The 11,388-nt window shown below is 37.2% G+C and overlaps 2 protein-coding genes across 3 annotated transcripts; one reads left to right on the forward strand and one right to left on the reverse strand.

Annotated features, from left to right (window-relative positions):
- LOC107223175 (protein GUCD1) lies at positions 1 to 4,389 on the forward strand. 2 transcript variants are annotated; one of them, XM_046733473.1, is made up of 5 exons: positions 1 to 177; positions 445 to 604; positions 700 to 826; positions 1,199 to 1,493; positions 1,648 to 4,389. In XM_046733473.1, exons 1-5 carry the CDS (start codon positions 156 to 158, stop codon positions 1,659 to 1,661), a joined length of 618 nt encoding a protein of 205 aa, XP_046589429.1. In that variant the 5' UTR covers positions 1 to 155; the 3' UTR covers positions 1,662 to 4,389. The 2 variants fall into 2 exon arrangements, with proteins under 2 accessions (XP_046589429.1, XP_015518270.1); XM_015662784.2 differs by having other exon boundaries at positions 4 to 177; positions 1,662 to 4,388.
- Positions 4,390 to 7,204: 2,815 nt separating this feature from the next.
- LOC107223187 (farnesol dehydrogenase) lies at positions 7,205 to 8,520 on the reverse strand. The gene is made up of 3 exons (XM_015662798.2): positions 8,317 to 8,520; positions 7,637 to 8,077; positions 7,205 to 7,522 (listed from the first exon to the last, which is right to left on the reverse strand). The coding sequence occupies exons 1-3, from the start codon at positions 8,446 to 8,448 to the stop codon at positions 7,349 to 7,351; spliced, it is 747 nt and encodes a 248-aa protein (XP_015518284.1). The 5' UTR covers positions 8,449 to 8,520; the 3' UTR covers positions 7,205 to 7,348.
- Between the last annotated feature and the right edge of the window lie 2,868 nt (positions 8,521 to 11,388).

An 11,388-nucleotide genomic window follows, 5' to 3' on the forward strand; every position in this document is an offset into this window, starting at 1 on the left:
TCGAGCCTTCAATTTCGATAGTCGACGACCTCGACTTGATCAATGACAATTAATGGGCGTGTCGCATGGCGAAATGGCGCAAAAAAGATCGCAATATAAAAGTCATGTGTTTGTAAACACGGTAAAGTAAGGCTCGCTAGTGAGCTTGTTGCACCATGACTGGCCCCAAAAATGACAGTAAGTACACCATGCTGTCGTATTCTTCTCTCAGATCGTGTGCTTATGATATTTCGTGGATAAGTGTCCTAAGTCCCAAGAATCGAAATTACGTGTTTAATACTTCCAGCACCTGGAGTACAGATCTCTGTTGTTTATTGAAACCAATCGGGGTTACGCATGAGTATTGCACTGTAACCTTTGCTGGTCATTCCTTAGATCCCCAGAACGACAGACCACAAATTTACCAGCACTATTCGCATCCTCATTGTGTTTCTAACCTTCCAGAAGCACAGCATGTTATTGAAGTCAAGATTTCCCACATCAGGCAACGTTTTAATTGGGACTGTGGGGTATCCTGCGTGTTGATGGTCCTACCTGACGAGCAGAGAAAATATTTTATCGACAATTTTGACCAAGTTTGTAAAGACGAGGGATTCGACAAGAGGTAAATTTCCTTTCTTCGCCACAATGCATCTATGATATTTAATGGATATGTTTCCTACATCCGAAGAGTCGAAATTATACGTTTAATACTTCCAGCACCTGGAGTATAGATCTATGTTATCTATTGAAAAGATTCGGGGTTACGCATGAATATTGCACTATAACCTTTGGTGTTCATCCTGGATACCGTGGAGAACATTTTTACGACAAGATACTACACAAGGTAGTCACAAAATATGTTCTCTCTGATTTGTGCTGCTGCAAGTCAGTACCATTACGTCAGAGAATTCTCTTAATTTTCAAGTATTTGTTTTTTCTACTCTCAGTTCGGTGTTTTATGATTGCATACTCAATATTCAGCTATCTAATAATTCAGAATTAGAGAACAATTGAGACAAGGCAGTTTACTAAAACTGGTGAGAAATTAAGGTTGTAAACAAAAATTTATATGCGAATGGCAATGTATTTTTGTAGGGTAAACTACCTGTATTAATTAAAATGGTTTTATTGAAGCTATTGCGATGCAAACGATGCATTTGGCATGTGGTATTCCAAGCTGGAATTGCTTGTCAAAGTTATATTATCTTATTAACAGGATGAAGACAGAGTGAATAAGAGATTTCAAGAGGCACGATTGAATAATATTACAGTAAAAAGAACGTCATTGTTAAATACAGATCTCATAAGGCACTTGACTGCTGAAGGACCGATTATACTCTTAACTAATGCAAGTTTGCTGTGGTGTGATATTTGCAAAAATAACAAAATTACATGCGAATTACGGAACTGCTTTCCTTGGCCTGTAAGCTATAACGGCCATTACATTGTCTTAGTGGGTTACAATGACCGTAGAAAGAGATTCCTTTATAGAAATCCTTCATATAGAGAACGTGAGTACTTCATATTTTTTTCTGACATGTTATACTACTTACTGCACTAGATAATAGATTATAAGAGAATTGGCAGAAATGATCACCGACAGAGATTTTAATTGTTTACTATCCCTCATGTAATAGTCGGGACAAGACCTGATTAAAAAGTCAGATTTGTACATATAGGTATATGCGCAATGTCCTACTACCATATGGAAGAAGCAAGGAAATCTTATGGAACAGATGAAGATGTTATTTTGATATATAGTACAAATTTATCTCCGTTAATAAATAGTTCATGATGTAGCTAATTGATTTCCATAGTTAAAGATATAGTCACTTTTATGATAGGGTTTTTCAAAGGAAAATCACTATCACTGAGATTAATAGTTTTGATAATCAATATTGAAGAATTACCTATGTATTTCTCAATCTACGTTAAACACATCGTAGGTGGAGGGATAGAAGATATGCATGTTTTTATGACATGTAATTCAGTGCCTCAATCATTCGTTACTAATTAATGATAAATCAGTTAGAACGTAGAACATTGATAATATGACATACCCACGTACGACTGTGCAATTATATCCAGAACTAATTAAAAGATTAACTACCAGATCTAAAGGTCGAAGATACATTATTCTGGTTCATGATCTCATGATAAAACAAAGTGCAACAGTTCACATACAATGATGAAGATTTAGTAATTCTTACAAAACTATTTTCGTATTAGATACGTAAATTTTTACAAATTCCGTAGAATTTAATAGTACTTTCCAAGTTTAATAAACAGGGTTGTTCGAATCTGAAATTTTTGAAATTACAATATGGAATTTTCTCCACGGTACGCAATTTTATAAAATAGTTTTTCAATAACCACTGGACGCTAAAATCTCGGTTACGCTACGTTTTTTTTCTGAAGGATTAGGATCCCCATTTCACATTGAGCCGGCACGGCAGCCACTGTTGACGAATTTCTTAGGTGAAAATTGTAACAACCTTTGTAATTTTTGCATAACTTGGTGATGGTATCATGTATTATTAACAATGTATTATGCAGCCTTGATGTACATAGGTGTTTTGATTTGACGTTGTAGTATATTGGCCGGGCAGACTCCTGTGATAAAACTACACAAGCATAAAAAAAAATATATACAAATTTATATATTAATGTACATGGATTTTCAATAGTGATTCGAACAGCGTATTATAAAATCGATGAATTGTATGTGCATATGATTTTTACGATCAATTTCAAATTTACCTCAACAGTCATGTTGAGTTTATTATGAATGCCTATATACAAATACAAAGTATTCATTTTTTCTATAACTTTGACATGTACTTATTGCGCCTACCATTGTTGCCGTAACTTATCAATGGGCATCTTTCATAAGTGTTGAGAATACTTGAGAACTCTTCCAGTTGACAGTGCAATATCTATTTTATGATCACAAGTACAAATTGCGAACATGCAATTATTTTATAAAAAATACAAGAACTTAATGTCATATTTATATAGAATTAGGGAAGATGAGGGTGAAATGCTTGTGCGGTGTAACACAAATTATTGGACTATAATGCCTGTTACAATAATTAACAAGTTACGGAATACAGTGTAATAAATACACAAAATGAAAGCTATTTTTCATGAAAGTTCAAAAAGTACATTTCACATATTATTCACTCTGACCCGTATAGCTTCATTGTCCTAATCTTCTCTGTAGGTTTTACATTGTAAATATTATCGATATTGGTAAAATTTGACATAATTCAAATGTACTAACTAGATACCAGTTTACAAGGGTATTCGGAGACAAATATATCGTAGGTGTAAAGAATACGAATAAAGTACCCAGAATATTTCTTAAAACTATTTAATTAGATTCGATGTACAATGTGTGGATTTAACAACACTAGGTAATAACATAAGTAGAATATTGTTATGCAGTTAATTTCTAGTTATTTTCACCCATAGACCACTTTTGTTATACACGTAACTATCGATTTGTCGATATTTTAACATAATATGTTGGTGGAAGCTCAGCTTTGGAAATTTTACTCGCTACATCCATAAAAGTACTGATTTGTTGTTTACGCCTTTTGTGGTTTTGCGAAACCGTTATACTCGTGAAAATAAAAAATATTATGGTGCAAAAAATTACGTGCCAATTGGCTCATGCATATATTGTTACGAGTCCTGAAAACAATTTCAATTCTACTAGTCATTTCATGAATAGAAGTTTCATCAAAGGAAAAATAAAAGTATCACACATCAAAAATAGATGAATTATCAGTTAGGTCAATGAGTAAACTGTTTTTTTTTCTATCCATCGCCGAACATAATTATTTACTTGAAGCGAACATAACGTAATTCGTTTATGCGTTTTTTTTATTACATGATCGTAGACCACCAATTAGCTAAAGGTGCTCGAATACATTTAACGAGTGTGTATATCTATGTAGAAGTTAATCTATAATATCCGGTTTTGAGTGTTGGGTAAAAAATTCATAATCAAATTCCACATAAATTAACGTGCAGGTATATTTATATTATGCAAAAAATCTTACTAACGAATGCTGCTGGAAGAAAGGATAAAAATATAGAAATGAAAGTGATCGAATTTTCGTCTTGGTCAAGTTCAAGTCTAGCGAATAAACCAAAAAGAAATTTATCATTTATACATAATGGTTCTTGATAAGAAAAGAACAAGTCACAATTTGAAGATATCGTTGGGTGATAATTTCATGATTCACACCATATGTACAGACAAATAGCTAATACATTACGTAAAAATGCTCGTGTAACTCGTTTAGAGCCAGGGACTAATCGTGAATAGATTCCAATAATATCTATCTGTTGATACTTTGTCTATCGTGCAATATAGTTGATACATTATTTTTCGTTCAATAAATTTTTTTCTATACATTAGTACTGATATTTGAAATCAGCAGAGAATTATTTATGCATACGAGTTGCATGAAAAACGATGAAAGTTGATTTATATACTGTTGAAAATATATTCTCAAAAATATGCCATATTCAGTTTTGCATCAAAATTTTCGTACAATACGGAAATTTCTTTTTTGAAGCAAAGCAAGCGATCGCTCTCTTCAAGTTCGCATTGTCTCCCAGTACGGAATTACGAATGCCACCGTCATCGACACCTCGACCAAAGGATAAACTATCCACTAATGATCTCAGACAAGGACAAGTCGGATGCGTTGGCGATGCCTGATAGTGGGATCTAGCTAGGTACATCAGTGCCTCGCTACGTTGACTACCAAGTCGTGTTTCAGGGACGTTTTCCTCCCTCAACACCTTCAGGGCACCCTCGGATTTCTTAAGGGCCTTTCGAGTTTGCTTCGTTTGAATCGCTGGGCGTGACTGACTGTTCAAAATTTCCGTTATTCGCTGAGCAAGGAGGTTCCTTTTGTCCGACGTCTTCCAGCAGCCCGTCGCGACGCTCTGTTCGTGCGCTTGCATGTACGCTTTCAGAGCTTGATCGATTTTTCCTTGTTGCATAAAGCAATCACCCATCAGAAGTCGTGGTTCCCCGGATTTCTCCAAGAGTTTTTTATTCTGTAATACCTTTATGGCTTCCTCGTATCTCCCGTTGATCATGTGTTCCATCGCCATGTCGTACCTGCACCGTCGTTTTGCGTATAAAGTCTCGTCGAGCCAATTGCAAGCGCATGTGGTTCAATCGTGAAAATATGTACCTGATTAAACACCACTGGTCAATCAACAATTCCCTAGTTTGCTCTACCGTCAAATTTCCCATCAGGGATCCCCGTTTATTTTCGGATGGTTCAAGCAGCTTGTAGAAAGCTTTGTTCACGTTGTCGAGCCATTGCATTGATTCCTTGAGGCGACCGGAAAGTCGTAATACGATTGTTTTGAGGACTGTAAAGCCTGGGTTGTAAGGATCGCAGTCTGTCCCTTTGTCGATTGTCATTAGAGCTTTATCGTAGCATCCATTTATGCACCATATTATGGCGTAAGACAGCATAGTGTGCCCGGTATCGTAGATCACCTGCAAGAAGGACTGGCGGTAGGTAAATACCAAATGGTGGGGAAAATTATCTTCCATTGAGGATCGATGCTCGGCATTTGGAAAAATACCTGAAGTAGATCCTGAGCTTCCATATTATTTTTGTCTAGAGAAATTGCTTGGCGCAACATTCGCCGTGCGGCAGCGACTTCTCGAATGTGAATCTTGAATTCAGCATGCTGCGTCATCAAATCTGCATTCCTCTGCGATTTCGTCCCTTTTACGAATTCGGACCATGCCAAACAATACGAGTCGTATTTATCGAGTTTCCGAAGGCATTTCAAGAGCATGTCCTTAAGAAGGGGAAAGAAAAACTTGATTCAACGTTGATCGTGTTTTTGGGATGGACGTTCCAACGTCATTTGACGATGTTTGCACTCGCCTGTGATTCGTAGCCTCCGTTTGCTTTGGGATCAAGTACTAGGACTTGTTCGTAATCAGCTACAGCCTCTATCAGTCTCTCGTTATTCTCATGCCATTGGCCCCTTTTGCAGTATGCATTTACCAATTCCTTTCTATACTGTGCCATCGTTTCACCATCGGATGTCTGATCAAACTTCACCATGCTTCTCGCGGTTTCGTACCATTTCGTTGCCCTTTGCCAATCCTCTAAACAGCGTAAACATTTTTGCACGTGTGTGTAAGACATCGAAGAATTTTGTATCTTAGAATCCAGAGAAATCTCGAGGTCCGTCGCCACTTGGCTTAAAATCTTGAGCATATATGGTGTTTCATGTTTATCTCAATTCTACGTGTAAGATATTCGAATTTACCTTTTTGGGCATAAACTTGTCCTCTAAGAGCATACAGCTGATGTGAATGAGGGTTCATGTGCAATCCCTTCCTGATAACAGGAAGTGCTTTTTCCGATGGTTCGTCAGGGTTTTTGACTAATTCAGTAGCTTCTTTGAGGTACTTATTAGCCATCTCGATTTCACCTTTTTTGTCAAGAGTTTTTTCGTATGTCCAAAGTACTTTTAACTGTGCAGGAATGACGCATAACGATAATCTTAATAAGGTGAAAATAACCGTCACAGTGGTTGTAAACGTCGAAAACTTGCTTGAATTGAATTAAATACTACCTGGAGTCGAAAGTACTTGAAACCTTAAAAGTTTTGCGAAAACTAAGTAATATTTATCGAGGGTTGAGTTTCACAGGGATATATTGCTACAGTCTAAAATATTCTAATCCAGCCCGATAATGTTTGAATTGTTATTCCAAATAGCCTATATTGCCGACACTACGAGGTAGAAGATGAGGCGATGACGATGACATGAATGTATACTGTTATACCATCATAGCCTCACTGTGCGCATTTTGATAACGTGTCTTCGTAGTCATCAGCAGCTTTTCCAAATGGCCTAAATCCTGTGCCGGGCGCATTTTGAGTCTTGAATTTAAACGGATTTAGATTGAATGTTATGTATGTAATTAAGCATACGACGTTTCGAGTATATAAAAAGTCACATAGAAAAAGTACAACTGGAAGATGTCATGAAAAATAGCTAATGTTCATTTATCGAATATCAGGTGTTCAGAACGGTACTATATCTATATTCAGACAGCTTCATGGTGTTTGTTTCGAAAAATCGTTTCTTCGAATATATTGTGTAATCCAGATGATATCTCGTCTGCGCAGGGTTTTTTAAATAAAGTTCACAGAGAACGGATTTGTATGCTCAGATCCAAAGACTTTATTTTATAACATCATTTACGAAAACATACAATCACAACGAACGACATAGTTGAAAATTTGCAACGAGTATATACCAAGAGCGGTCAGTGATCTGCGACGTTGACGTCCTTTTGGCTCTCTAGTAGAGATCACGAGAGGGACATACGATCATGTCTCGGATAAGGACGGTGTCACGAGTACACAATGCGACGATGATGGAGTCGGCGACGTCACAGGGTTCCAGAGCAGCGCAACCGTGTTCCTTTATGGCCTTCATTGTCATTTCGGTGTGGACCATACCCGGACAAATGTTCTGGTTGAAAAACGATATAAACAGTGTTAAGTTCAGTTTGAGTAATATTACGTGTATACAAGGAAGGATGATACGGATAGGATGTTCCGTACACTGAAATTGTTTCGGACTTACGGTAACTTTGATCTTTGATTCGAGTTCCTTGAGTTCCGTACGAAGCATGTCCGTGATTCCACGCATAGCCCATTTGCTGGCCATGTACGGAGCGGACATCCTGTTCTCCATGGTATTGTGGCGGGTGAAGCATCGGAAGTCGTTGATGTTGAAGATGTGACCGCGGTCCATCAAGCCTTGCTTCTTCTTCATCATCAGGAATTCGGTGGTGATTGCTACCAAGCCCAGGATGTTTACGTCAAATGTCTTCTCCCAGTCTTCCATTGTCCCGTTGAGGAAAGAGGTGTGAGTGTCAACACCGGCGTTGTTCACCAAGACGTCGATATTTCCCATGTTCTTCTCTATCCACTGCATTGCATGCATCACCTGATCCTTCTTGGTCAGGTCGCACTGCAGAGGGTGGAGCTTTCCTGGGTGGTGCTTCAACTCCTCGGCATACGCCTGTGATATGTGAAATAGTTTTATGGACGCAACCGTTTCGATATTTGGCATTTCTTGATTCGGGCTTCCAGTCAAAGCGAGAAATTTCGTATTAGAATTCCACCGATACATGTATTTATTTTAAAAGATGTAAAATTTGAGCGTTCATCTTTGAAAATCTCTAGAGAATGTATCTTTGTTTTCTATTGTTTGTTAGAACGGTAATAAAGTAATTGTAATAAATCACCAAAATGACTTACCTTGATTTTGTCAATGCGACGAGCCATGGCGACGACTCTCATTCCCTTCCGGACTAATTCCTCGACGATGGCTCTGCCAATTCCAGAGCTAGCACCGGTGACTAGAGCAACTTTGTCGACCCAACGATCCATTTTGGATTTAGAGTGGTTTCGGCTTTTACTGCGGTAGTAAGACTTAACTCAGCAAGTTACCTCGAAAGGTTGATGCTTTTCTTCGAATGAATCCGGCTTTTATACATAAACGAACGTGGTCCAAGATTGAGAGGGTTACGGGTCAGTATACATTAATAGCCATGCAAGATTAATTCTCACTTACTCTGTAAACAGCAACAATTTATGTTCCTCGAAGTTATCCTTATCGATTTACTATAGGTAGTGTTTCTCTCGCAGAGCTTCGATGCTCGCTAAATCATGCAGATTAGCCGCCAACCCCGTCCGCAGTTCCAATATTGAAAACAAGGGAATGAAATATCAGGCCTGACCTTCAAAGATAACCGGATATATGCTGTCTGGCTAAAACAGACTATTTAACTTTTTTTTGGCACAAAAGCGTAATCGTTTCGATAATTTAAAATCACTTGATAATGGAGGTAAAATGAACTTTTGTGCTCAAAGAAACTTTGAATTATTAAGTTTTTAGTGTATAATGTTTGTCAATCATTGATATCATGTCCTATATGCGGACTTATGATGTGTTCGTATAAATATAAATTAATGTAAATTCGTTTGCTACATGTTTTGTTCCGAGGTAGAAAAATCTCTGAACAGCACCAATATTTTTATGAACTGCAGGAAGTGACGCAATCAGTGCAAAGATTGCTGTACGCGCTTACAATCAGAGAAAACTTTTTGCTTTTGTTAAAGAAATCAATTTGTACACAATATTTCATTGAAAATACCAAAATTAATGAAATAATCGTAATAAATCGCAAAGGCATTTTAATTGAATATGAAATATCGATTTTAATTTAATCGATTCAACGAAATAATACTTTTTTCATGGTACAATCAAAATACTGAATACGCTCAGATAGATTCAACTAAATCGTTTCATATAGTTCACTAAATCTGTTGGCTCGATGAATGTCAGTAAAATTTACGAAGTCATGGGAGCTACTAATTGATTGCCGCTATCAAATAATATCTAGCATCGAAATTCTACAAAATATTCTTTTAAAAACCTTGCAACGCGTTAAAAATCCTTTCTCGCGAGAGAAGTAAGATGAGCAGTTATTAGGAGGAGCTCCAGGAATCTGTAGTATAATCGGCAGAACTAAATTATTTGTGGTCTAATACCATTGAATCAGCCAATGGCATATTTCTTTGTCGTTTTTGGACGTGGCACTCGATTCGTGTAGCATAAATCAGAATCAAACGATAGTTTTTTCAATTACAGCAATTAATCAATCATCTTTCAATCTTTACAAAATGATTTCACTGTGTACATGACCTGACTTCGCAATCGCAACAGAATCTATGGGATTATGGTGCCGAATCTTTTCTTCGACATTATTGAAACCTTTCGATTTCTGCGCACTATAATATCAACTAAACGATTTTGTTTGGTGAAAATAACGTTTGGTCGAATGAATATTAATCCTGAAATTTCGTTGCCAGGACTAAATTTTGATCATAACGTCCGAAAGTTTTTTCCGAGTGTAGATTTACCCTAGACGGGAAGAAATAAAACGTCTTCTGTCCAGAATATGCTCTACTGCCCGAGGAAAAACTATATTTTATTGCACTGGACTCTGTTAATAATTCCGTTGAATAAGAGATTCATAAAACATTGGTAATCGATACCTAATTGCATACGAACAATAAGTTTTAATTTGTAGAGGTATTATGTTGAATGTAAAGAACCTCGTCATTCTAAAGGGGTGAACTAGTTTAGCCTAAATAAATAAGTCTGGAAATGGATTTTAAGGTCTTTCAAAACACGCCAAGTCGCATGGAATAAACGCGAGCAGCAATTAATAACAGGAAATAAGGGATTTTGTATTTCTCAATAACTCTCAGGCAAGTATTGATTTCTGAATTATTAATGCCCAAGATAAAGCTGCGTGCATTAATCGGCTCTATATTGATACGATGATGTATTTTCCATTCTAAAGTTTCATGTCACGACGTTAACCTTACGCAAGAATCGACGAAAACACATCATTGTGTTATGAGCAAGAATCTTATCGTCATTTCTACTTGTCCTTGTTATTTTCATCTCATGTCATGGCGTGTCAAGTCTATGCAGAGTAATTTTCCTTCTCGCAGTAATCCAGTGAAAAACATGTTTTCCAACATGCACGTCTATCTAGATTTGCTCAACTGTCGGACGTCGCGTAATCGCGGATACCAGCTGCTATTGTACAAAGATTGCTCGGGCGCTATGATGTTTTTTTTTAATAATAAAGCTCACAAATATGATTACACACTGATTCGAAGGTCTCGATCGTCTCGACCTACAGAAGTTTATTGGCGCTAATCTACGAGCGTGCAGTGTATCGGTGTACCGGTTTAAACACGGTGAATAAAATTGAAATCATCAAGCTTTTCTTGTTCATCCTTTTGCGTATGCATAAAAATACGCGAAAACGAATATTAGGGTGACGAAACATATTTGAAAGCTGAGAAAGAGACATTTTTTTTAGACACGATGAGATGTGTGAAGATAAATCTGTACGAGGCATTCCGCTTCGGTGTGAAGCGATTCCACGATAGAATCACAGTCTGTGCGATAAATTCGAGTTTATGGCCGAATGCTTGCAAGATGCGCTTCAACTTTTGGGACCCCCAGCCCGGGCCGCCTAAAATAATTTTTCTGATTCCATTCGACTCGTTCTGGTCAAGTCTGTATAAGATTGGCGTAATATGTATCACTTATTAAACTGATTACGATAATCGAAATTGCAACTAACTAAATTAATTTTAGTGCCCAAGCCGTATCGCGGTTGCATAATCCATGAATCGACCTTCGACTGGGCAGCTTGAGCTGAAAATCATGTGCAGATCACGAATATATGCATATTTCTTCTGATTTACCGCTTGCGTAATTATGTACTGGACGTTTACTGTCCA

This window comes from Neodiprion lecontei, chromosome 3, assembly GCF_021901455.1.
Source record: "Neodiprion lecontei isolate iyNeoLeco1 chromosome 3, iyNeoLeco1.1, whole genome shotgun sequence".
NCBI lineage: Eukaryota > Metazoa > Arthropoda > Insecta > Hymenoptera > Diprionidae > Neodiprion > Neodiprion lecontei.